Genomic DNA, 26074 nt, shown 5'->3' with positions numbered 1-26074 from the left:
GACTGGTTTCATTTTCCTTTATTTTTTTTAAAAAAGCCCCTAAGTTCTATGGCTTCCAGGAAGCATCAAAGAAACGGAAGTGCCATTTCTGTACACTTTGTAAAGCAAGACCTAGACGCACACGCCGTGGGGGCACCCCCAGCCGCTCTGCCCACGCAGGACGCGGGGCTCCAGGGACCACTGGCAGCACTGACGGGGCTGCCCGCTCCGCACGCACCTGCAGGGCTGGGGACGGGCTTTAAGGCGCTTGTCTCCCACTGCTCGGCCAGCAGCGCACAGCCCACACAAGAAGCCTGCACGCCCGGCGCTGCCGGCTGGCCACGAGGCAGCGCCCCGAGTTCCGGGCCAGCAGCGGCCCCTTGAGCAGGTGCGCAAAACAGCCCGCGGGCCATGCCCGCCGGCCCAGGCTTTGGTGCAGCATTTTGGTTGCCGGCCGCCCCCACCCCGCCTTCCCCTTTGGTTTGGGGAGGCCCAGGATGGGCTCACCCTCGGCAGCAACGCCCCCGCAGCGCCCCCTCGAGAAAACAGCCTTTGGATCGAGGGAGAAGCTGCATTGAATCACACTAACGGTGGCGGCGGTGGCGGCGGGCCCACTACTCACTCAGCAGGCGGGCGGGGAGTGGGGCAGGACGGCCGCTGTGGTTTTCTCTTTTCCTTGTTTTAAAGTTAATGCTCTCGGAGGGGAGGACTAGACACAAGTGTAGAAACCTCGGCCAAAGTCTTACGTGAAGGAAGTGGCCCCCCGTGGGGGCGGCAGCTCAGCCAGCCCTGCAGCTTGCATCTGGCTGTGGCCACGGGGCCACGGCAAGCTGGCCCGAGGGGCTGCAGCGGGAGGACTCAGGGGCCGCCGCCCAAGGTCACTTGTGTCGCTGCAGCGATTTTCTCTTCCTCCTCTTGAAGAAACAGCAGCACCTGGAAGAGGCGGGAACAGGGTGGGCGGTGGGCGCAGGCTGGGGGGTGGTGAAGGCGGGCGCAGGGGGTGGAAGGGGGCGGGGCAGGCCTCACTTGGTGTCGTCAGCCACCTCCACCTCTGCGGGGGCCGTGATGGGGGCATTGGAGTGACCGGCGGTGGGGTCGTCGGCATTCAGCTCCCCGTTGGTGGAGTTCAGTGCCTGCAGGGAAAGTGGGGGAAGGGAAGTCCTGTGGGCCCCGCTTTGCGCCCTCCCGTGTTGTTAGGTCCTCTGCCCGGCCCCTCACCTGGTTTTTGCTGTGTAGCAGGGCTTTGTCCCGAACTTGAGGCTGCGAGGGCAGGTCGGTGTGGACCGTGCCGATGGGCGTGGGCTGCAGGGACAGGACCCAGTGCTGAGGCCCCGGGCCCGCTCTCACCCCCCTCCACGTTGCAAGGCTGGTAGACCAGCATCCCGCCCCCACGCACCGGGGCCCCCACGCACCAGGGGCTTCCCAGCCCAGTCGTACTCATAGTCGAACACAAAGCCGCTGCGGTCAAAGAGGTCGGTGAAGAGCTTGCGCAGGTAGTCGTAGTCGGGCTTCTCGAAGAAGTCCAGGCGCCGCACATAGCGCAGGTACGTGGCCATCTCCTCTGCGAAAAGCGGCATGGCTGGGTGCGTGGAGGCACGGGGACGGTCCGGAACGGGGGCGCCTGGGGTGGGGGGCCCTGCAGGGAGCGGGGACCCGGGGAACGCGGGGCAGGGCGGCCCTCACCTGGGAAGCTCTCGCAGAGCACCTCGATGGGCGTGGCTCGCTTGGTGTCCCCGATCTTCTGGTAGCGCTCCTTGAGCGTGTCCGCCTGCGGGGAGCTGGGTCAGCGCCTCAGCACGCACAGCACGCAGGAGACCCCGCCCCGCCCGGGCCCGGCGCCGCCCACCTTGAGCCCCTGCCAGGGCAGGCTGCCGCGCAGGAAGTACATGAACATGTGGCCCAGCGCCTCCAGGTCGTCGCGGCGGCTCTGCTCTGCGGGGGGACAGCAGGTCAGCGCGGCCCCCACGCCCCCCCGCCCGGCCTGCGCGCCGCTCACCCTTGCCCAGGTGCGTGTTGATGCTCATGTAGCGCGCCGTGCCCGTCAGGCTCTTGTGCTCGCGGTACGGGATGTGCTTCTTGGTCTCGGGGTCGATGTACTCCTTGGCCAGGCCGAAGTCGATGATGTGGATGGCGTGCTGACGCTTGGTGCCCGGCCGTCCCACCAGGAAGTTCTCCGGCTTCACGTCGCGGTAGATGAGGCTCTTGGTGTGCACGTACTCCATGCGCGTGATCTGCGGGCAGGCCGCAGCGGTCGCCCTGTGCCCCGCCCCTCCAGCCCCGCCCTCGCCCGCCAACCCCCCCACCCCGCACTCCCGCTCCTGAGCCCGCACCAGCTGGATGGCGATCATGAGCACCGTCTTGAGCGTGAACGTGCGGTCGCACAGGTCGAACAGGTCCTCCAGGCTGGGCCCGAGCAGCTCCAGCACCATGGCGTTGTACTTCCCGCACGGACCGAAGTAGTAGACCTGAGGGACGCCCTCTGCGGGCAGAGGACCACAGACTCATGCGATGCCCAGGCGGGCTCCTGCTGTGCCCCCAAAACCAGCCCCAGGGTACCTGCCGCGCTGAGCTGCTTATAGAAGCGGTACTCCAGGTGCAGCTGCGGGGCCCGGGACTTGATGGGCTCCTGCGAGGGACGAGGACATGTGCGGATGTTACCCAGGGTGCAGGCCTGGCACTCCTGCTCGGGGTCCCGGGGTGGGGACAGACCAGGCTGGGGGTTGGGGGCAGGGCCTGGACTCACCAACTTGATAGCTACGTATTCGTTTGTGTAGAGATTCTTTCCTGCGGGAGGAAAGGCACATCAGGCCGGCAGGGCCCCGGCACTCAGAAGACCCAGCCCCGCCCACCCCTCCGAGGGGCACCTCCTTCTCCACTGTGAACTTGGCCCAGCCTTCTCAGGCCCGGGAGGGAAAAGGGCGCCCACAAGGAATGGCCACACCGCTGTGGGCACTGCCATCTGCCCCCGAACCCTCATCTCCTGGGCCCCAAGCTGCCGTCCCGCCCTCTCCTCAGTCCCCACCCAGCTCTCACCCAGGCACCCCAACCACCCTCCAACCCCCCAGCCCTGCCTCGGCCCACTCAAGGGGCTGTTCCCAAGTCCTCTGCGGGATCCTTCCCGCCGGCACGCCAACGCGTTCCAATTTCTCCCATCTAGAAAAGGGAAAATAGAACAAAGAGCCCTGGTGACCCCAAGACCCTCCAGCTGCAGCTGTAGGGAACTCGGAGACACCACACCCCTTGCCCACGCCCTCCCTCCGTCCTGTCCCCCACACCGCCTGACCTGCACTCCCCCCCCAGCCCCAGGGACCCCCTCATCCCCACCGGTCACCCTACAGCCTGGCTCCTGTAACTCAGTTCAGCTGGGCACGGCCTCCTGCAACCGGAAGACCAGCCCCACCCCCATCGCTGTGCAGCAAGGACCAGACCAGGAGACACCCCCCACCCCTGCCCTGTAGCTTCCCCGAATGACAGAGCCCAGCAGGGCCGGGGCAGAGCCTGAATCCTGGGGTTACAAACAGACCACTCTTGCACCTGGACCTCCACGTGCCCACAGAGAACGAGCCAATGTGCTCAACCCCACAAAACTGCAAAAAACCCAAGCTCCAGAACTCAACAAAGTTCAGACCTAGGACAGGGCAGTGATGCTGCTGGGTGACAGTTCCCACCACGCAGGGGCCGCCGCAGGCCTTTGGTGTGCGTTTGCCAGGAGCTGCGCACAGCACCGAGTACACCCCCATCCCTCTGCCCCTCCCGCCGGCTTCCTGGGTCCTCAGCGCTGGGAAGGGGGCCCCACGGCGCACCGGCCCGCAGGCAACTTCACGCCTGAGTCACTGCGCTGCTGCTGGTCTTGTTCCCAAGAGGATCCAGCCTGGAAGAGGCCTCGGCTCGCTCTCCAGCCCGCTGCAGCCGGACAGTCTGCACTGGTTTGGCCCCACCCATGTCATGGCCGAGGCACCACCGATCCCACGCCACAGGCGGAGGTCTAGGGTCCCACTTGTCTCTGCCCCACGCTGGGCGTCTGCATCGCTGGCGCCTGGCCTGGGGGTCTTCAGCTCAGCCTCGGCTCTTCAGCGCCTGGGTTTCCATCAGAGTTTATAGTCAGCTCGTCCATTTCCCCAGAAACCTGCAGGGAGGACATCGAGTCGGCAGGAGAGCCGCCCCGGCCACTGCTCCGGGCGGGCCGCTCGGCGATGTTCTCGGCGCTCGGTGCAGAGAGCTTGCATGGCCTCCGTTAGATGTGGGCTGGAGGCACTTGTGGTTTTGGTGCTCTTACGATTGGTAGTGGTTTTAATTTTTTACTTGCCAGTTGTTGCTTGAACAGAGAAACACAGCTGATCTGTGTTGGCAGAGCAGCAGCCTTGCTAAACACATCATTTCTGTTTCACTGAGAAATCCCTCCGGCATCTGCACGTGCATGACTGTGGCATCCAGGGCTGTTCACAGCTGTCTTTCTTCCCCAGTCTTTTCACCTTTACTTCTGGTCCTGGCCGCCGTCTGGAGTGGGTGAGTGCAGACCCCCACTTGCTCGGTTAGGACGAGCAGATACCCTCTAGCAGGAAAAGAAAGCTTCCTTCCAGTCCTGGTTCTTGGGTTCGGATTAAACAAACAGGGGTGCCTCTTGTGTTTCCCCTAACATTGTACCATGAAACTTTCAAAACATACAGAAAAAAGGACAGAACTGTGTGCAGTGAACCCCTAGCCCCGCAGCCTCGCATCCCACAAGCCACAAGCTGCTCTCTGCACGGCAGCGTATCTACACACCTGTTCCCCGGTCGTCTCATTTTCACATGGATTTCAAAGCTGCAGACATCAGTACCCTGCCCCTGAACACTCTGCTCTGAAGATGAGGTTCCCTGTGTACTTGGTTCTTGGCGCTAACCTGGGAGGCCACGTGTACCTGTGGAACACTGCATTTGATGAGCTTTGGCAAATGCGTGCTGGGGGCCCCACGACCCCACTGACAGAGAACATCACCGCACCTCACCTCCCAAGAGGGGGACTCACCGCCCGCCCCTCCTCCCTGGCTCCCATGGGGCTCGCTCTGGCTTCCTGAAGAGGCACATCCTGCCCCATCGCGGACGCCGCTGGCGTGTGTCCCGTGTCCATCACCAGAGTGGGGCCCAGGCCTCTCTGCGGGCGGCTGGGGCACTTCTTGGGCAGGCTTGCTGGTTTGTGCCACGCAGACCACACTTCCCCAGGATGAGGCAAGGGTCCCTCACGCTCCCCAGCCACTCACCCGTCTGCTTCTGTGAGGTGTCCAGATCCCTTGCCCGGTTTTCACCGGAGCGACCATCTTCTTCCTGTTGGGTTGTTGTCCCTTCTTGCACCCTGGGACCAGCGCTCTGTCAAACGGTGCCCAGCAGTGGCCACCTCTCAGGCTGGGGCTTGCCAGCCTGCTGCTCTTCACGAGGTTTTCAAATAAGCAGATAGTTTAAATTTCACTGGTGCCTAACTGATCTTCCCGGTAACTGGTAATTTCATCCTGTGTCTTACTGAAGACACCTCCTGTTTTGACCGCACGTGTAAGTTCTGGGAGAGCCAAAGTCCCGGAGTCCAGCAGAGTCTGAGGCGAGCACATGTGTGTGCACATGTGGGCACGTGCAGCCTGTGGATTTCCAGACTCCCAGGGGACTTCAGGTGCTCTGGGCTCTGAGAGCCTCACCAACGCCCAGCTCAGCAGTGTATGAGAAAAGCGAGAGGGCAGCCAGGCCTGAAGGAGGAGGACACCTCCTGAGGGGCTGTGAGCAGAAGATTCCGGGGGCTGCACAAGGCAGGAGGATGCTGGAGCCACAGCCATCCAGAGCACGGAGACCTCCCTGAACTCCCCCGAGATTCAGCTGAGAACCCAGAAAGCCCATGTATCGTAGAGGGGGACTCCACTCCATGAGTCATGTCTGCTCTTGGCCCACCCTGTCAGCTGAAAACCAGTCCCTGATGGAGTGAAGATGAGTTGCCAGATCTCATGTGTGCCACCCAGTGTCCAGTATACAATAAAACAGCATTAGACATATGTGAAAAGTGAATAGGACCGTAAAAGGAAAGACAGAGTCAAAGGCACCACAGACACTGGCATTTAAAACAGCTACTATAGGGATGTCTGAGGATTTAAAGGAAGAGATGGGCAAAATGAACGAGTAGATGGGAAAAATCTCAATAGAAAAAATAGGGGAATCAAATCGAAGTGAAATGTACCAAATGAAAAATCCAATAGGTGTATCAAATAATACATTGGACAACGTAGAAAAAAAGAAGGGTTAACTTACACCAGAGCAATAAAACTATCCAGCCTCAAGGAACAAGAAGGGCTCAGAGAAAACTGAGAAGAACTTGAGAGACCTGTGGGACACTCAGCATCAGACACTCCTAACAAACGTGTGACTGGAGTATGAAAATGAGAAGAGAGTGAACAGAGGCAGAGAAGACATCTGAAGAAATAATGGCAGTTTTCCCAAATGTAATGCAACGGTGTCAGTACACAGATCCAAAAAGCTCAACGAACTCAAGGCAGGATAAACACAGAGAAAACCACACCTAAACAAGGCAGAATCAAAATTCCAAACCAGAGATAAAAAGAAACTCTTTAAAACAGCCCCAATCCTCCCCCACCCCCATACTACATACAGGGGAACAACGCTCAACACTGGTCATCAGGAAAAAGCAAATAAACATGCGCAGCGAGGCACCACTTCACATCCACCAACACGCTGGAAATGGAAGAGCCTGCCGTCCCAAATGCTGGCGAGGAGGGGGGACACCCAGAGAACCGGTGTGCCGCCTGCGGGAACTTAAAGTGCTGCGACCGCTTAGGAAGCCAGCCTGGCAGGTTCTCAGAAGCACACGTGACCGAGTACTTTAATGGAAACACTCACACACAAGACTTGGAGAAGGATGCTCAGGGCGTTTTTATTCACAATACCCCAAATCTGGGCACAGCCAAATACCCCTGAGCGGGAGGGCACATAAGCAAAACCGGGGCGCAGTCGTACAAATGGACAGAGTAACAAAGAGCAACCAACTCCAGGCACGGGAAACAAGCAAGACACTCTCCCAGAGCGCCGAGCGGGAGCCAGGCAAATACACACAGTCGCCCCTCAGCGTCCGTGGGGAATGGTGCCGGGAGCCCCCAGGGACACCCGAATCTGCAGGTGCTCAGGTCCCTTACGTGAAGCGGCAGAGGACAGTGAATACAGGCAGCCCTCTGCCTCGGCGGGCTTCAGGTCCTCTGATACGGAGCGCCAACTGCACCTCAATTCTCGAAAGGCATCATAAGCTTAAAAACTGCTCCCCCCACCACGCGCTCTCCTGTCTGCTTAGAGACCTGCGCTGTTAAGGCCGCTGCTCCCAACGCCACAGGCAGGACCCATGACAGCCCTCTGGGTCCCCAGCGTCATACAGGGCACCCTAGGCTGTGGGCCAGGCCTGGGCCCAGGGGCCTGGGTGTGTTTGCTGGTGCGAGTCTGAGGGTGCACACATGTGCACGTGCTCACCAGGCAGCGGGGGCAGGTCAAGGCGGCCCCGTCCAGAGGACCTACATGCTGGGCAGGTGGGGGGTGGGCCTTTGGGGCCCCATGCTCCGATCAGGGTGCTGGTCTCTCCCACACTGTCACCCCGCCCCTCAGCAGAGTTTGGATTGCCAGGCCTTGACAACCCACGGGACTGGGAACCCTGAGCCCAGGACAATGAGGCCTGAGCCGAACCCCAACACTGCTGGAACGGCCCAGGTGCACTCTGATTTGGGACAGGCCTCTCTGCCCAGCCCTGTGGGGCTGCTGGGCACGTCAGACTCCACAACGCTGGCTGCCAGGCAGGGGCTCAAGGTCGCCCACAGCTCCCAATGGACAAGCGCCGAGCAGGAAATGCAGGGCCCCGAGCCCCCAGCTCAGAAAGCGGCAGCTTCCCCGTCGGCCCTCAGCCCCCAACACGGCTGTTCCCCAGACATGTAGGCGAGGCGGGGCTCCGGCGGCCTGCACAACCTCCTCAGGGGGGCAGAGACACACACACTTACCTGCGTCCCCGGTCCCGACAGCCCGCCCCCCACCCTGCGCCCCCGACGTGAACGCGGGGCTCACCTAGCCGGAGCTCCCCGAAGTTGCCACAGCCTATCTTCTTCCCGACCCGGAAGTTGGGGCCCACCATCAGGACCCCCGAGCCGGTCCCCGAGCTCCGAACGCCGTGGCTGGTCCGGCCGCCGGCCTTGGACATTCTCCGGCCCTCCTCCGACTCCCCTTTCCCTCCTTTCTTGTCAAAATCCATAAGTTTGTGGTACCCTGGCCTCTCCACGGTGACTCTGCTGCCGTGCAAATCCTGGCTCCACGGAGACCTGAGGTCACGGCGGCTCTTCGGGGCTAGCACACCATGGCGGCCCAGCGCCCCGGCTAGTGGGACGCGCGCGCGCGCGAGGGCCCAGCCGCGGCGCTCATCTCAGTGGCCTCGGGGTCGCGCGCGGGGGGGCGGACACATGCTGCTAACAGGTCCCGCGGGCTCAAATCTCGTGGCTCTCGGCTGGCGGAGAAATAGGCATGGGTTAGAAGGTTGCAACATGCTCCAGGGTCCAGAGCACCGCCCAGCAGGGAGACCCAGGACTGTGCATAACTAAGAGCAGTGCCAGGAAGGGGCTCTAGTAGGGGAGCGCATTCTGGAAACACCTTTGAGGCACAAGTGTGATCTGTGACCTTCTTGGGGCAGAGGGGTGGGTGACTAGGCCTGCGTGAATCCCACCTGTCACTGCCCGTCCTCCCCAGGGCTTCAGGACAGCTGTGCTGGGAGGGGATGTCACCAGTCGAATGACAGAGGCCCAACACCTTGAAGCCAGGCAGGGAGCCCCGAGCTAGGGCAGAAGGTGGAGCCATTAGGGCTCCTGGGAAGAGGGACAGTGACAGACAGAGTAGAAAGGGCCCGAGGCTGGGGGACAGGCCTTCGCCCCTGGCATGGGAGCTCTGAGCTGCCTCTCCCCACCGCACCCCCACCAACATCCAGGTGGCACCGAGGTCCCTGGGCCTGGTTCCAGGAGCTTGTGACCAGGTGGGTGACAGCTGCTGCAGGCAAACAAGGCCGGTGAAGAGTATCCAGCTGGAGGGGCTGCGGGTCTCCGGCCCTGGAGGCCCTGACTTGGCCAGGTCTCGCTTGGCCAGTGGCCCCAAGGGAAGTCGGATAGGCTCTGAGCATGACAGGGAGCTGTGTGTGCCACCGGTGGTGGGGGGCTCCAGCTGGGCCTCTTGGGTATCCCAGCAGTCCCCAGGGATGCAGGGAGGGGCCCACCACCCAAGCCAGGGGGGTGGGGAGGGGACACACAGGGCAGGCCCTGAGAAGCACCCCAGGGTCTGTCTGTGGCGCCAGCCCCTCCCGGGCCATGGGGTCACCCTGCAGACAGGGGTGTTCCTCCACCACCGTCACTGTCCTCCTACAGGCCCTCAGCTCTTCCTGTCCCATCTGGCCAATTCTCACACCAAAGCCGTACGCATCTCTTTAAGAAGAAAACACTAATTTGCTCCTATAAAGCTTCCTTCGTCCTCTTTACAATTTGATTCAGCCGCCTGAGGCCTGGTGTGGGGCTCCGCCTGCCCAAGACCCCCTCACCCCCAAACTGCAGCTCACGCCTACGCCCCGTCCCCGTCTGGCACTCCAGGCCTGACGCCTGGTTGAGGCCACGGACCCCTGGACGTCTGATGGGGTGAGACAGGAGGCTTGCTGTGGGGGCGTGGTCAAGGGCCTCAACTGCAGCTCATTCGCAGCCTGCGAAGGCCCCTGGAGGGCCTCCCCCAACCCCCAGGCAGGCTGCAGAGGACAAGCACCGCTCCTGGTGCCCTGGAGAGGCAGTGACAGCATCGTCTCCTACCCACCTCCCTAGGTGTCCAAGCCTGGCCTAGGCTGCCTCCACGGCCCCCAGTGCCCCCCACCCCCCACAGCACAGATAGACGGAAAAGTCGGCCAGCCACCTCCTGTCACTGACGACACCGGTGCTGAGATCGTAGTTGACTCGGACATGGTGACACCTCGAGGCCTGACTTCACCTTTGACCCTGACCTCCCCCACCCTGAGGGAGGGATGGGGCTCTGGGGATAATGAGAGGGGACATGAAAGGGGGGGCCTCTGCATACCAAGCCAAGGACAGAATCTGCTGTTGGCCCCCCGGGGTGCCCCGAAGAGGGGGTCCTACTGCATGCTCACGGAGGCAAGACCGCCAGGTGAGGGGAGCCGTCCACACACCGGCTCACACCCGCCCCAGCCGCCCCTGCCCAGCAGGGGCACCGGCTCAGAGCGGCCAGACCCAGGAGGTTTCCAGACGAGCTTCAGGGAAAACATCGCCCTGTAACGTGACAGGCTCACATCACATTTCCCTACAACGCGAACAGTACGCACGGACAGTCCGGCTCCAACAAGAACCGCTGGACGGGACTCTCAGCCCAGCTCCACGGTGCCGGGCATTCTCAGGCGGCCCTCCAGGTGGGCTGACATCCTAACCCCAGCGGCGGACAGCCGCCCCGCGGCCGGGTCCACCACTGACCAGGATGGGGGGGGTCCGGCTGTCTGAACGTGGCTCGGTGCACTCCCACTGTCACGGGCCACCTGCTCCACGGGGAACAGCGCCCTCTGCATGTGTGACAGACACACTTGTCATTGGGCTCAGAGAGATACCCGGCCCGGCCCCAAGTGGACTCGGGCAGCAGTCCCGCCCACCATTTCCGCCCCTGGCGGCCACACGCACGGGAAGCCTGAGCTGCCTGGGTGGACAGTGAACGAGGAGCCTGCGGGCCCAAGTCAGGGGCCGAGGGGCGCGGCCTGCCTTCACCTCGGCCATCAGGGGTCCAAACGCAGGGGCCATACCGCCTCCCGCATGTGACCAATCAGTGACTCGTCGGGGGTCGGCTGTTCAACGTCGGGGATTTGGGAGTGAACTGTGAACAGCTGCTGTGAAAAGGCAAGTCTACGCCCCACGAGGAAACAGCTACACTAAACAGAGGGGCTCCTCAGAGCCCGCCCCGGGATCACTGCTCCGCTCCAGCGGGCTCTGCCCGCCCGACTGCGGGGAGCCTGGGCGACGGCCACCGCCGCGCCCCACCCCCCGAGACCAGCCTCGCCCGTGACACCTGAGCAGGCTGCCGTGGTGGCTGCTGCTCCCTGTGAGCAGCACCGAGCACTGGCAGGAGCCCCCGAACCCGACACCGGTCTGGCCTCGTTTTAGGTCTTCCTCCTTAAAGTGAAAACCCACTGACCAACGTGCACGGTGACAAGAGTGCGGACCCCACCCGCCTCCTGCAAGAGCAGGCTCTCGGGGGAACGGGCTGGGCAGGGCGACGGCTAGTACCAGCCTCCAGCCCAGCCCACACTCACGCCTCACCCGGCCCGCACCTCCGAAGCCATTGCAAGGCTTCGGTCAGGAAGAAACGAGGCCCGCCTGCTTCGGGGCCTTGCTCGGGTGGACACTGGGGACCAGAGCAGGTGAGGAGGTGCGGCAGGCATGTCTGTCAGCAGCCGGGGCAGACAGAGAGAGAAGGGGGCCTGTGCAACCCCCATCTGCGCCACACCACCCTGAGCACTGCCTAGACCCTAGACCATGCGAGGAGGAGGGATGGCGGCACCAAGGGGCTGCCCTCTTTCCCTGTGTCTGGAAACAAGAGTCCCTTCAAGGCACTTGGGGTTTAGCCTAAAAGCATGTCTGTAGGAACAGATCGTAATCTCAAGTTTTCTACTACAAACAAAGTCCCCACAGACTCCAGCCTCCTCTGAGCCCAGGCCCAGCCCTGCTCCCCAGGGGCGCATCCGGGGAGCAGACGCTTCCTGCGAGAAAAGCCAAGCACTTTCCTACTGGGAGGTGGAGGCCGCCTGCCTCGGTTTCTAGGTCCCTGGCATGTCCTGATCCCTAGCTCAGAGAGAGGAGTCACAGAGCACACCAAATTCGGTGGTTTTTACTGAGCTGCAGCTTATGCTTATAGAGCTGAGCCACTGTCACCTCTAGTTCCAGGACATTCTCATCACCCCAGAAAAATGCCCCATCCCCATCTGCAGTCACCCTGCCCCCTCCCCAGCCCCTGACAGCCAGGAACCCCCTCCCTGTGTCTGTGGACTGGCCTGTTCTGGACGCCTCCCATCCACAGAATCACACACTGTGTGTCCTCCTGTGTCTGCTTCTCTCCCTGAGCACCGTGCTCTCAGGGTCTGGCCCCGTAGGAGCGGGTGTCAGGGCTGCTCTGGCTGTTCACGGCTGAGCGACGCTCCCGTGAGTGGAGGGACACACTCATCCACGTGGGTTGTGAGCACTTCTAAGCTGCTGAGGACGTCTGTGTACAGGTATTTGTGAGGACTGTGGTTTGCTTCTCCTGGGCACATATGTAGGGCTGGCACCACTGGGTCGAGAGGAAACGCAACTAAAGGCCGCCTCCCAGTCAGCTGCCCCATCCCCAGGCTGCACTCTGCACCAGACCTCCCAGCTCACTGTCTGGCTTTGGTACAGCGTCCGGAGGGTGTGAGAGCTCGCTGTGGTTCTGACTGGTGCTTTCCCTGATGACTCCTACTGTACCTCCAGGTTCACGTCTCCCCCATCGGGCTGAGATGGCGCCCAGCCTCCGTGCCAGTGCCAGACACAGGGGAGGAGGCCAGACTCACTGAAATCAGTGATGATGGCGGAAGACCACAGGAAAGGCATCTGGCTGTTGATGGGCTGAGGGAGGGAGCCGAGGGTCCTCGTGGGGACGCAGGACCAGCCTGCCCTCGGAGGAGGGCCTCACAGGGGCCCCGTGTGGGGCCCAGGCTCAGAGTGGCCAGACGCCGGACCACACAGGAGTCTGTGCGCATGACTCGGTTCTGGAGCCGGAGAGGGGCAGGAGGCTGACACTCCTGGGACAGTAACCAGCTGGCATGGAATTTTCGTAGGAAACACCTATACTTGGTAAAAACTCTAAAAGTACAGGAAACTGAAGCCACAGCTCCTGGTGCCCTGTCTCCCTGGGTCTGCCATCTGGAGCCCTGCACACAGCCAGGCACCTTCTGTTCCCAGATGACACATCTGGACACGTTACCCTCGTTCCTTTGAAAACTTCCTGGATTCCACAGTGAGAGGTCACTCAAATCTATGCACCATCCGCTAACGCACACTCAGAGGTGGTTTCCAGCCAGACTTTCTTTCCTGTAGGAAAGTAATTAAAAGCACACACATGTGCACACATGCAAAAAGCACACTTGAAACACAAAGGCGCATCAGAGTCGAAAAGCAAACCCATGAGAATTTCAAGGATTCTATGGAGACACCTGCCCTGTCCCTTTTCATCACCTCTACCCTGAGGATGCCCCGGGCACTACTCTGGGCACCCCTGGCCTGCAAGCTGCAGAACCACAGGAAGCAGCCAGGACACCCACTGAGCCAACACCTTAGGGACTGCATGGAGGTCCGGAAGGCCACACAGGTGAGGCCAGGACATGCTGGGGGTGAAGACAGACAGATCTGGCCTTCTTTCAGGCCCAGCGCAGAGTGCTTCCAGAGTGGCAGGAGGGTCTCTATTCTTCCCGTAGAGCTTGAGGCCCCTCCCACCATGCCTGAGCCAATGCCTGATCCCCAGGAAGACTGACCACAGGAACAGTGCTGGGAGAGGAGGGCATGGAGATCGGGGCATGATCTCCTGGTCTGAGAGATGCGGACGTGGTGGGCACGTGGAGGTGCTGGGCGGTGGCCAGAGGGCAGGCACCTTGCACTCCCACACCCCTCTGCTGTGCCCCATGGACCCTGGAGGCAGAAACTTAGGTCTCAGTCCCGCTCTGGGCAAGCAGTTTTTACAGGACGGGGGCACCAACACCATTCTGTTGTCGGGCAGAGGCAAGGAGCCCCTCCAGGGGACCCAGCTCTCTGCATTCCAACTACCAGCCCTTCCCGGGAGCCCCTCCCCAGTTGTTGGCATGTGGCAGCCCCCGAAACCCCCATGTCCCACTGTGGCAGGCCTCTGTTCTGGGCAGTGACCCCCTGCTTTCAGGTCCAGGTGGGACCTGCTCTTGGCCCCACCCCGATCTATAGAGGTAACGCCTCTAGCTTCGCCTGGCCTTGTGACCCAGGACGCAAACCCTTCTGAGCCAATGGAGCTACCCTCTGAAGGCCATGAAGCCCTCGGGCTGGTTCTGAGGCCCCTGGGCCAGGTCGCCACTCCCAGCCCCTGCGGGATGGAAGGCCCAGGGGCTGACAACACTCCTGTCCACAGAACCTGCTCCAAGGCAGTGGCGGTAGCACCTGGAGTATTTGAGCATCCTCTAAGCACTTGGGGCTTGGTCAGCAATGAGCTGGGCCCTGACCAAGGGTGGGTCACAGAGCCAGGGTGTCACACAGCCCTCAGCAGGCCCCGATCTCCTGGTCACACTGTCCAGCAGGGGTACTTCCAACCAGCAAGGACTCAAGGTTACAAACATGCTTTCAGTAGCCAGCAGGGTGAGGGTCAAGGAGGCCCCTGTGCAGGCGATGGGCATGACGGAGCACAGGATGGAACCAAGCCACGTGTGAGCCGTGGGCCTGGGCACAGCCCACGCTGAAAGGGGACGCAGCACTGGGGCAACATGGCTCAGTTCACGTGGGGCCCCACCCCTTGGAGTGCACGGGGGTCCCAGTGGGGGCACAGAGATGGCAGCCAGGCCCAGAACTAGAGGTTCTGGGGTGTAGAGCACCCCACCTCGGGGCCCCATCCACAGCCCCATGTGGTCAGAGGCCAGGACTGCAGCTCACCCGGGGTCACGGCCTACAGGGAGTTGGGGCACCAGGAGGCAGGTAAAGAGCCCTGGATCCTGACCCTGTGGATGCCAGCCCTGCCAACCCCACAAACGCCCCGGGGGCCACCTACCACCCCCACAAAGGGCATGCTGGGATGCCCTGAGCCAGATGAGACCTGAGAGAGGGTGACACGAGAGTCACATGCTGGCCGGGGGAGAAGGGGCAACAGAGTGCCAAGACAGGGCTGAGACCAGGGTCAAACGTCCGCCTGGAGCCGGGGAGTCTGCCATGCGCCATGCCAGCCCAGCACACCCTGGTGGACGCACACGCGGGTGGACTCGGGGAAGCAGAGGGTCTGTCAGCCCTGGCCCAGGTGCCGCAGGTGAAAGTAGTCAGGGAGGGGTAGGGCACCAATCCTTCACTCACCCCCGAAACAGAGCCAGTCTCAACCCAACCAACATGGCCCCCAGGTCCTCCCAGGGGCACCTGGAACTCTCCCCACCCCACGGGGAAGGCCTCCACTCAGGCCCTCGTGGTCAACTGAAATCCCACACTGGGAGGGCTCCCAGTCCGGCCAAACCCTGGCCTACCCCCGTCAGAGCCCCAGGCCGTGGCCGACCACTGGCCGTGTCCGGCAGCCCCGGGTGTGGCCTGCCTGCTGGTATCCACACGGCGTAGGTCCTGCAGGGCCGGTGCTGGGGCAGGGCCAGGCGCCTCCACCAGTGCCCAGTGCAGCTGAGTTACCTGCCATGTTCTTTTGAGGGTCCTCCATCTTGTCAGGGCCAGGGGCCAGGTCCCCAGGTGGAGGCCCCAGGAACCCCCTTCTCTGACCATCTCCACCCAGTGATGTCACAGTCCCCGGCTGACGTCACGAGCACAGCCCCAGCCCAGAGCCAGGGCATGTCTGGGACAGAGGTGGGCAGCCTCCTCCCTGGGGCAGGCCCTTCACAGGCTTCTCGGCCCCACTGCGCATGGCAGACGCCGCCAGAGGTGCTACACTCTGGTGCGACCCCAGCCCCAGCCCCTTGGAGGCACCTCTGGACGCAAGCATCCCTCCCTCAGGCTGAGCCCCACTCTGTCCCTCAGGACCTCCTCCTTGGAGTTGCCCAGGCGAGGGCATGGTGCCCCAACAGCCACGAGCACCCCAAGTGCCAGGGCCTGGTGTCACTCCCCGATAGGAAACCGGAGACAGGCCGGCCCTGGGGCTACAGCCGAAAGGCTCGAGGTCACCACAGCGTGCTGTTACAGCAGAGAGGGAGGAACAGCCCTAATACAGAGACCGGCCCCCGGGACGAGGTCAGCACAGAAATGAATTAAGCAGCCACAAGTGATTTACAGTACAGGAATGCAACTCTGAATAAACAGGAGCGGGTGGATGTGCTGCACCCTAGCTGGCAGAGGCTGCCAGGGAAGCACCACCGGTGACACCCGAACATGGGCCGAGTGTGCCGAGGAGGTGGCCTAGGTCACTTGTTAGTGACCAGAGAGAAGGCCCTGGTGCAGGAGAGTTCCTACCCAAACCCCACGGGGGAGGGAGCAGGTCTGAGACGGGCCTGGAGGTCCCGGCGCCCCATCTGGAAAGGCGGAGACAGTGGCCAGACATGATGCGGGTGTGCTTAGGAGGACCCGGGGCCCGGAGCACTTTCCCTGCAGTGCTCCCACAGATGTGAAAGGTTCTCAAAACGAGAGGCGAGGTTCCCGACACTAGCACCCCAGGCGGGAGGAGTGACACCCAGACACAATGCCTTGGGTGTGTTCAGAGGCGCTGCCCCGACATGGGGGGCGTGCGCCACGTGGCTGGACCACAGGCTCTACCCACATTCAGGCTCGCATGAAAACCCATGCAGCGAAGAACTACAAGGAAAATGGGGATCTGGGGAGGGGCGAGGAGGGACAGAGAAGGCGTCCAATCGTAGGGACGGGGGACAGTCCACACACAGACCCTGCGTAACAACAGGTGACACGGGACAACTAGAGGCAGAGACAGGGCAGGCCTTGCCGCACAGGCGGAGCTGACCATCCCGCCCCCGGCTCACAGGCCGGGTGGGCACTGTCCAAGCTGGGTGTCCCCGGTCAGAAGGCAAACACAGAGGAGCACTCCACGGCACCAGGCACAGGCCGGGGGTCAGCCATGCCAGGGGCTGGCGCACACTGTCCTGGACATAGCAGATCCAGGACCTTCCCTCACACCAGAGCACTGGCCTCGCCCCACAGCTCAGCACAGGCGCCCAGTCAAGCGATTGTCCACGCCCAGCTCAGGCTCCTCAAACTGCCCGGGGAACCCACGTGAAGGGGGATGGAGAAATCACACAGCTCGGGGGGCCTGAATGTCACGGGCACGGGGCAGAGAGGACACAGGGGAAGCGTGGACTCGGAGTAATGGTGATGCAGCAACACTGGCTCACCAGCCGGGATGCGTCCAGCACTCAGGTGAGGTGTGACCCACGGGGACTGGTCGTGGGGCATGCGGGAACCCCCTGAACTATCTTCACTGCCTATCTGTAAAATTAAAACAAAATCTATTACAGGAAAAAAACAAAAAACCTCTCTGACAGCCTGTGGCAGCCTCTTCTCTATGACACCCTAACTCTGCTCCACATGGTGGCTGGTGGGCATGCTCCTGCCTCAGGACCTTTGCACCTCCTCTCCCTCAGTACTCAGCATCAGCTCTGGTCCTTACTCAGATGTCACCCAGCCCAGCCCCTGACCTCCACCACGGTGCTCACTGCTGTCGGCAGCATGTCTGCCCCACCGAGCGCGCTCCCCACAGCCGCGGCAGGAGATCAAGGGGCAGAGCGCGGAGCAAAGGCCTCTGGGAGCCCACTCCACTGCTGACCACACCGTGCCGCGTCTCAGACCACCTGGGATGGAACAGGCGCTGGCCTGAGCTCTGGGGCAGGGACACTTGCACTGAGGCAAACTGGGCTCTCAGGCCAGGTGAGAGGGAGAAGTCCCTGCTGGTGTGGCAGCAACCGCGCTTCTATAGAAAGGACTCCGGATGGGCAGCCCAGTGGCGTGTGCCCGCAGGGGTGGAGGCCTCAGGTGGCTCCCAGCTCAGGGCTGCCCTCCGCGTCTCCTGCACCTTGAATCCCATCATCTCCCTGGTAAGCATGTGCAAACTCCTGTGAACTCACAAATAGTGGGAAAAGCAGTGGGGAGGGGGGGCTCTCAGGGTGTCCCCGCACTCTGCCCCGACTGGGCCTGGCCTGCCCTCTAGGGACCGCACGGGGAGGGGGGAACTGGCCCACTGGCTCTTCCAAGGGCAAAAGGCAGTGTGAGCAGATGCGAGGGGCTGGACGCCTCACGGCCTTGAACCCTGCAGAGACACAGGAGGGAGAGCATTAAAGGGCCCCTAAAGCCACTGCAAGCCCATCTTCCCAGTTTTACTGGGGCAGATCGAGGGTCACCCCCAGGGTCCCGGCCCAGCCAGCTTCCCTGTCCAATCCCAGTGGTGGACTTGACCTTGGCTGGAGTGGCCAGTGGAGGTGCTGCCCGAGCAGTAAGAGGGCCGGGGAGAGTGGCTCCATTTCCTGGGGGCGCAGCCTGGGATGGTTTCCCTCCCCGACTAGGAGGAGAACCATGGCCACTCCCGAGCAGAAAGCAAGTCCAACGTGCAGCCAGACCCCACTTATAAACATGCCCTTGTCTCTCAGGTGTCTGGAAGGGCCTCGCTGCAGTGGGACGGCGCCGTTTCCCGGATCCCGAGCGGCAACACACAGCATGCTATGCTGTGACGTGCCTTCTCCTCGTCGAGCACATCACCCCTCGCTACTGACAACGGCCAACAAGAGGACACTGGTTTTGTGGCCTCGCGAGGCCTGCCCATCACTCCAGGACATGGGACACAGACACACCTGCTCAGAGGAGAGCAGGCGAGGGAGCCAAGGGCGTCATGATCGAAGGCCACAGGCCCATTTGGCTGCCAGTGGTGTCGAAGGGCAGGACCCGCCCCAGCGTCTGACGCAGGAACCGGCATCTCCAGGACACGCTCCATGGGGCTGCGTTCTAGAAAACATGGGGCAGCAGGAAGACCATCTTCCGGAAACTGGCCAGAGTCCCCAGACTCTGAGGAGGCAGAGATGCCACAATAAAGCATGACCCCACTCCAGGAGAGGCCAGGACGCAGAACCCAGAGAATGAGTCAGCAAGGATGCGGAGAAACAGGACCCTCAGCCATGGCGGGTCCTCTTGAAACAGTGCGGCCGCCATGGACAACAGCAAGCGGTTCCTCACAAATTAAACCCGGAGTCACCACGTGACCCAGCAACCCTACTGCTCAGCGTCCATCCATGAGAACTGGAAACATGCCCACAGCAGCACAACTCACAACCAAAGGGTACACACAACCTGATGTCCGGCAACCGAAGAGTGAATAAACACGTGTCCCTCCACACACAGGAGCATCGCTCTGCCGTGAACAGGAGAGCAGCCCTGACCCTCGCTGCCACGTGGACGGACCCTGAGAGCACGAGCTCAGGGAGAGAAGCAGACACGGGAGGAAGCACAGTGTGTGAGTCCACGGATGTGAAACGTCCAGAACAGGCCAGTCCACAGACAGAGGGAGGGGGCTCCTGGCAGTCAGGGCTGGGGGAGGGGCTGAGGGGTGACTGATGATGGAGACGAGCTTCTTTTGGGATGATGGAAGCTCTGGACAGGGCTTCTTTTGGGGTGACAGAATGTTCTGGACGGGCCTTCTTTTGGGGCGACAACACTCTGGAACTGGTCCTGGTGATGGTCGCACAGCTCTGAATGCACTAAACGTCACTGGCGTGTGCTCCTTCAGTCAGCTTTTTGGTCTGTGAACTGTATCTCAACTAAAAACAGTGGGGCGTGTGGTATCTCAACAACGCTGTTTAAAAGGACGCAGTGACTGAGGCTCCTCTGACCGGCGCGAATCAAAGTCCCACCCACGGTGGCTGCCAGAGCCACGCCGCCAGCTCCCGGCCTGGGTTTAAGCAGCTTCTGTGGCAGACGTGGCCTTAAATATTTCAGACGAGTCGAGGGGTGTGTGCCCATAAGAAGTAAAAGATGCAGAAAGCGGTGAGAAGATGGAGAGAGGAGGAAGGGGGGACTCCGGCCTCCCCAGTGGCCCCGGGCTTCATCATGAGGGTTCCACTCCGCACCTCGCAGGCCGGCCCCCCACCCTAACCCGCCCGAGCCAGCCTGGCGTGGCCAGACGGAGATAAAAATATACGGCACCCAGGACTTCAGATAAGCAACGAAGCACTTTTAGTACAACTTTCCTGTGAACCACACGGTACCGGGGGCACATTTATACTAAGCAACTTTGGGTGGTTTGTCTGAAACTAAAATTTCGCTGGGCCTCCCACTTTTATCTGCTACATCTGGCCACACCTAACAGCAGCGCTGACAGCCTCCTGGCAGGACTCACAGCCCCAAGGGCCCTGAAGTTTTCTATTCAAGTTCATTTGTTAAAAGCAAGTATTTCCAATGAAATTTCTTCCAAACGATGATAAGCCACGAGTGTAAAATACATACTCACACATAAAGGAAGCGAACTGCCCCAGCAGTAACCCCCGACGCCGACCACGCGTGCAAACAATCATACCTCGGACAGAAGTTAAACAAGGTGAAACGAATCTCACCTGCAGCCTTCTAACCACATACCAGCGCACCAGCAGCGCCCAGGTGGCCCACATCCCATCGGCCCGGGGCCAAGGGTCGGCCACAGCACCGCCAGGGGTCTAGACAGAGACCTCGGCTCCGAAACCCTGGGCATCGCCCATGAGCCCGGGACCGTCGTGACTGTTTCAGACAGGGGTGCTGAAGCTGGGGTGTGAGAGGCACCGAGAATTCCCTTCAGCTCGCCTGGGCGAGGAGCCCCAGCCATAGGTGCGTGGGACTGACCAGGCTGGAGCCCCGCTTTGAGGGAGGACAGCGGCGCGTCCGCGTCCACCTCTGCCCTCCCAACCCCCAGGGAGCCGGTCTCCTAAGTGGCTCTCCCACTCTCTGCCTGGTGGCAGAGGCGTTGCCCCCACTTCCCGGGCAGTAGCCTGGAGGACGACGGGGCGAAACCAGAAAGGGGGAGTGAGGGTCATCGTCGGGTGAGCAGGGGGAGACCCTGCCCCAGGGGGGATCTCGGCCGGCCACCACGGACGCTGCAGCTCAGGGTCCAGAAGAGCCACGTTCCCTCCCCACTTGCTTCCACAGCCCTCCAGCTCCCAGGGCGGGACAGGGGCAAAGGCCGGCCTGGAGGCCCAGAGACGTGCTCAGGGAGCCCCTGAAATGGGTGCCTGCATGCCCCTACCGCACCCACGTGGGTGGGAAATCTGGGTGAGAGGGGGCTCACCCGGGGCGAACATTGGTCAAGGTCTGGGACATCGGTGGTTGTCACAACTGGGGCTGCTCCAGAGAACGACCTGGCACCAATGCCCACAGCACCAAGGGGAGAGCCTGGGTCTAGACCGCGTCCCTAACGTGAGTGCTGCCAGACCCGCAGCTACAGCTGCAGGGAAAGGCAGTGGCCGGAACTGGGGTGGGCAGGCCAAGGGGTCCCCAGCTTGTGCCCAGCTCCCCCAGGGGTGGCTGCGTGGCCAGCCCGGCTCTGCAGCACGGCCTGGCACAGCGCGCAGTAGTGTTTCTGTAAAGACAGAATTACACCCAAGGCCATTTCTAGAAGTAGTGAGGAAGGAGGCCTCAGGTATCCGCGCCCCAGGCACCGCCCCCATCTCTCCCCAAAGCCCCTGGACTTTCCAGAATTCTCTACCTGGTATTATTAATCCCTGAGGCAGGCAGGTGAATCCTGGAAACTAAAATGCCCCCAGCCCCTCACAGGAAGATTCCACAGGCAGCAGCAGATCTGAGGGAGGGGTCTATGGCCCCCACGGTCCCAGGCCTCTAGACAGGCTCCGAGCCACCGGCTGGCCCCGGGGTTCCACTCGGCCCACTCCCTGCCCAGCCGCCCTGAGGTTCCAGCTGGGTCACCTATTGGACACCCAGTGGAGCCCTGACATGCACCCACCGGCATGGCCTTGGGACCACAACGAGCAGAGACCCCACGATGGGCACAGTCCTGGGGGAGAACCACCAGTACTCCCCACTGCGGGCTTACTCTGAAACGGGGCCCTAGGGAAGCTGCGAGTCCCGCACCCTCAGTGGGAAGAGCAGCCTGGCCTCTGGGTGGGGGAGACACCCCAGGGCAGGGCTGCGTCTCACTCGGAGTGGTGGGGGAGTCCAGGCAACGGAGGCGTTAGCTTCAAGCACAGCTTTCTAAGACTCTTAAGATGCATCACAGATCCACGTGAAGTCATGACACGTAACAACAGGCATCTATGTCTACCAACAGCAACCCCACCGTGACCCGGAGTGACCTGGGACTGGATCGGGCATCTGGGTCCCCTGCCCACGGCCGGCAGGGGAGGCTCTGAGCCAGCAAGAGGACGCCAGGCAGTTCTCCATCCCTCCTGCTGGCGGGAGAGGAGTCCCACCCTGCAGGCTCTCCAGGGGCGCCACCTGCCAGCCAGGCCCAAGCAGACCCCCAGCCCCTTCACTCACTGGGAACCTCCTTGCACCCCACACGGTCTGTGGGCTTCAGTCTCCCAAGGTGCAGTGAGGAACTCACCCCCGCGTGGAGATCTACACAGACAGAAGCCAAGAGCAGAACATCCATCAAGGGTCTGTTGCACCAGGTAACCCAACTTCTGACACTGGCTGAGAGGAGCTCACAGGAAGGGCCGTGTGACAGCAGGGGGCCCAGATCCAGGCACCGTCCTGTGTACAGGGGCACACGTGGGGTTCCCAGCAAGCAAAAGACGTGCCACCACCAACTGGCCTCTCTGAGAGTCCCACCAACCCTCCTGTGGACCCCCCACACCGCAGGGCCAGTGCCAGCGCAGCCTGGACCCAGAGCTCACGTGGGAGACGGGGCAGGAGGGAGAGGGGCCCAGGACACGGGAGGAGACGGGAGCCCACAGCCCCTTCCAGGTCCAGAGGAGCCTGGTGGCGCCCAGTGGGCACGGAGGTTCCCAGTAGCATAGGTATGTAGCTGGCCTCATCAGAGCCCAGGGCCTTCTACTGGAGGTCACTCAGGCCTCACTTCCTCTTCTGCAGGATGAGGACTTGCGGGTCACCCAGCACAGGCTCTCCAAAGCTCCTGCATGGGGAGGGAGGGGTGGATGCGGAGCCACCGGAGGAGGGGCCCTCCCACACCACCAGGTCCCTTTCCTTGACCCCCTGCCTGGAAGACAACAGCAGGGTCCCCATCGGACGTGACGGTCCCGGCCAGACACCAGACACCAACAGTGCCCACGACACTAATCAGCAGGCAAGGCCGCTTCACAAGGGCCTGTCTACCCCTCAGGATTAAAACAAAGGTGGCCAACCACCACGCTGACTCACCCACTGACACCTGGGCCTGCAGGCTGGTGCCCCTGGCCACAACATCCCACACCCAGTAACCTCCTTGGCCCTTTGCCGCCGCCTGCTAAGGCCTCCGTGGACCTCAGTGGGGGGCAGGGGCCAGAAACTTTCTGCCAAGACAGAAACCCAGCCCCACCACAACCACCAGAAACCTGCTGCTCTGGGGGGGCCTGGGGCAGCTCCACAGAACGAGGCCTTACTGGGTGTCCCTTGAAGTCCAGGGGACATGCCATTGTCTCCAGGTACAGCCGTGGGGACTGGGCCTGTCCTGAGTGCTTGCTCAGGCACACCAGTAAGTCAGTCTCCAAGGACACAGGCGGCCCCACAGCTGTCTGGACCGCCTCTGTGGCTGACTTCCCCACAACTGGGATGAGCAGATAAGGAGACTTTCAGTTTAAAAACAAAACAAACAAACAAACAGCTCACCTGCTTCCTCTGGCAAGCCAGAGCAGTCACCATGTGACTAGGAGACAAGAAGGTCCAGGTGGAACAAGACCGGCAGCTCAAGGGCTCTGTGTGCGCAGGGCCCTGCTGCCACAGCTCAGCCCGGTAACGAGGCGCCTGTCCTCGAGCCACTTCAGAGAAACTAGAAAACCTGACATCGGACAAGAGGCCGCTTTATACAAGGTCAGACTGCGGACAGAAAAACCAAACTCGTGTCCAGTGACCACTGCGGACCACAGGGGATTGGCCCACCGCTGCGGTGGGGGCCCAGCCAGCTCCCTCCACATCTCCCTCGCGCCAGTCACCTGGGTCACACCTCCACTACCAAGTACAGCAGGCACAACTAGCCCCCTAGCCCAGGAGGTGCCCCCCTCCACCAGACCCCCAGCTCAGCCTCAGAGGCAGGGCCACAGACAGCACCACAGGGGTTGAACTAAACATCTGGGGCCCTGAAGACAGGGAGACCTACACGTGCAGGCCTGTGTGCGCTCCTGGGGGCGCTCCAGCCAGCCCCTGCCCACCTGCCTGTTCGTCTGCCTGCAGAGCCCAGAAAAGCCACAATTTGTTGGAGACACAGCAGATAAAAACACACTCCTGGCTATAACCACAAACTTCCCCCTTTCAAACCTGCGGCCCAGCTCGCAGTCTGTTCTCAGAGGCCGCCTCCATCTCCCCAGCAGCCACCCCTCCATCGGAGCAACCCCCAGGCAGATAGTTTTCACCCAGAGATCAGAGCCTTTGCGCTTTCCCACCCATTTCTCACACCCACAACCTACAGGAGCCCCCAGGAGCTGGGAAATGCCACCTGAGTCTGCCCATGTCCCCAGGGGCAGGGACAGAGAGCCCCAAAAGTCCCACAGAATGGATGTACAGAAACCCCTAGAGTCCCAGACACTGGCCAGGCCTGGGGTCCCTCCGTGGAGGGGGTTGGGGAGAAAATGCTGGACTCCACCTATGGGCAGGGAACCTTCCAGGCTGTTTCCTGCAAACAATGCCATCCGGAGGCCAAGGGAATAACCCAGCTGCCCAAAGTCTGCCCACGACGACGCCCTGGATGTCACGGCAGGGCTTTCTCTCAGGCCTGCAGCTCCGAACGTGAAAGCTTCCCCTGAGAAAACTGGGGCAGCGGGGGCAGGGGAAGCGCCGTCCCTCGGCAGGGCAGGGAGGGGATCAGTGTGTCCGCGCACACAGACGTTGCACCCCCCTCCCTGATCTAAAGTGTTTCCGGAAAACAAAGCCGGTGGCGAGGGCGGAAGAGGGAGGCGCAGCCAGGCCAAGCGCGCCGGGAGTTCCTGAGCAGCGTCCACAACAGGTTCCCCAGACCAGACACCCTCTTGCTGTTCCTCTTCCCTGCCCGCAGCTCCCCGGACAAAACCGGCAGGACCACAAAGGGGAGAGTCTGTGCAACCAGCGTGGGGAGGAGCAACGGGTCCAGGGGAGAAAGCTGGAGGAGTGAGAGGACACAAAAGAGTGGACAGTGGGCTTGAACACTGGGGGACGCTGAAGGAGGGAGGTGGGGTGGGGCTAAGGGACAGTGGGGATAACAACGTCTGTAGTGAGAAGACAGTGGGGGACACAGATCTGGAGTAACAGTGGGAGACAGCAGTCTGGAGTAAGAAACCAGTGGAACAGTGAGGTCTGCAGCTTAGGAATCAGCGGGGGTGAAAGGTGACAGAGACTGAATTTGGGGGTCACTAGCGGCAGCAAGGTCTGGAGTGCAGGGAAAAAGGGATGAGGGCTTGGGGTCTAGAGTGTGGGGGTCATTGGGCTGTAGGAGCAGTGCGGTCGCAGGGTCGAGTGTGCAGGGGTCCACAGAAGCGGGGTCGGGAGTGTGGGGGTCCGCGGGGTGTAACGGAGGCAGGGTGCAGGGTTCCAGGGCTCAGGGGTCCGAAGTGCAGGGTGTAGGGGCGACAGGATGTCGGGTCTGGGGGTCCGCGGGATATACGGGCGGCAGGTCCGGGGGTCCGCGGGGGTGGGGCCGCAGGGCCGGGGCGCGTGGCCGCGACAGCCGGCGAGGGCGCGCGCGTCGTTACCTGACGGCCTCCGCCGTGGCCGTGGCCGTGGCCGTGGCCGTGGCCCCGCGGCCCGCTGGCCGGGCTGGGCGGCCCCGGCTCCCTCAGCAGCGCGGCGCGGGTCCCCGCTCAGGACCCCTTTCGCGCTCCGGCTCCGGCTCCGGCGCCCGCTCCGACCCCCGCTCCCGCGCCACTGCCGCCGCCGGCCTCCGCATGTTGGGCGCGGGCCGTCCCCGCCGCGCGGGCGCCCGGCTCGCCCCGGTCTCGCAGCGTCGCCCGCGGCCCGCGCTTACGCCGCCAGCGTCGCGGGGGAGGGCCCGGCAGCCACTGCGCAGTCGCCGACGGCCGCGGGGCGCGCGCGTGACGTCACAGAGCGGGGCGGGGCCCGGTGGCGCGCCCGCCGCTTTGCGGCAGCGGGAGGCGCCGCGCGACGACCGCCGCGCTTTGCGGCCGCCCCAGGGCGGCCAGGCGGCAGCCCGTGGGAGCACCAGAGGCGCGCGGCTGCTGGGGCGCGCAGGGGCGAGAAGGAGCCCGGCTATCCACCCTCCCGGGGGGCGGGGCTCCCGCCGCCCGC

The 26074-nt window shown here is 62.3% G+C and overlaps 1 protein-coding gene across 1 annotated transcript; it reads right to left on the bottom strand.

The window, feature by feature from the left end:
• Positions 1-25702, bottom strand: CSNK1G2 (casein kinase 1 gamma 2). Its single transcript, XM_031438159.2, has 12 exons — positions 25522-25702; positions 8052-8484; positions 2723-2763; positions 2536-2605; positions 2310-2458; positions 1976-2210; positions 1826-1911; positions 1663-1747; positions 1392-1540; positions 1198-1281; positions 1006-1112; positions 1-912 (listed from the first exon to the last, which is right to left on the bottom strand). The coding sequence occupies exons 2-12, from the start codon at positions 8233-8235 to the stop codon at positions 858-860; spliced, it is 1245 nt and encodes a 414-aa protein (XP_031294019.2). The 5' UTR covers positions 8236-8484; positions 25522-25702; the 3' UTR covers positions 1-857.
• Positions 25703-26074: the final 372 nt, after the last annotated feature.

Source organism: Camelus dromedarius, chromosome 27, assembly GCF_036321535.1.
Source record: "Camelus dromedarius isolate mCamDro1 chromosome 27, mCamDro1.pat, whole genome shotgun sequence".
NCBI classification, from domain to species: Eukaryota; Metazoa; Chordata; class Mammalia; order Artiodactyla; family Camelidae; genus Camelus; species Camelus dromedarius.
The sequence above is the reverse complement of the archived record's forward strand: the minus strand, read 5'-3'. Positions and strand labels throughout refer to the sequence as shown.

What these genes read in the sequence shown, in the direction of transcription:
- CSNK1G2 (XM_031438159.2), bottom strand. Translation starts at nt 8,235, where the DNA reads ATGGATTTTGACAAGAAAGGAGGGAAAGGGGAGTCGGAGGAGGGCCGG. An exon ending in CTTCGGGGAGCTCCGGCTAG is followed by an intron (nt 2,764 to 8,051) that starts GTGAGCCCCGCG and finishes TTCCTCCCGCAG; the next exon opens with GAAAGAATCTCTACACAAAC. An exon ending in TCATGATCGCCATCCAGCTG is followed by an intron (nt 2,211 to 2,309) that starts GTGCGGGCTCAG and finishes GCCTGCCCGCAG; the next exon opens with ATCACGCGCATGGAGTACGT.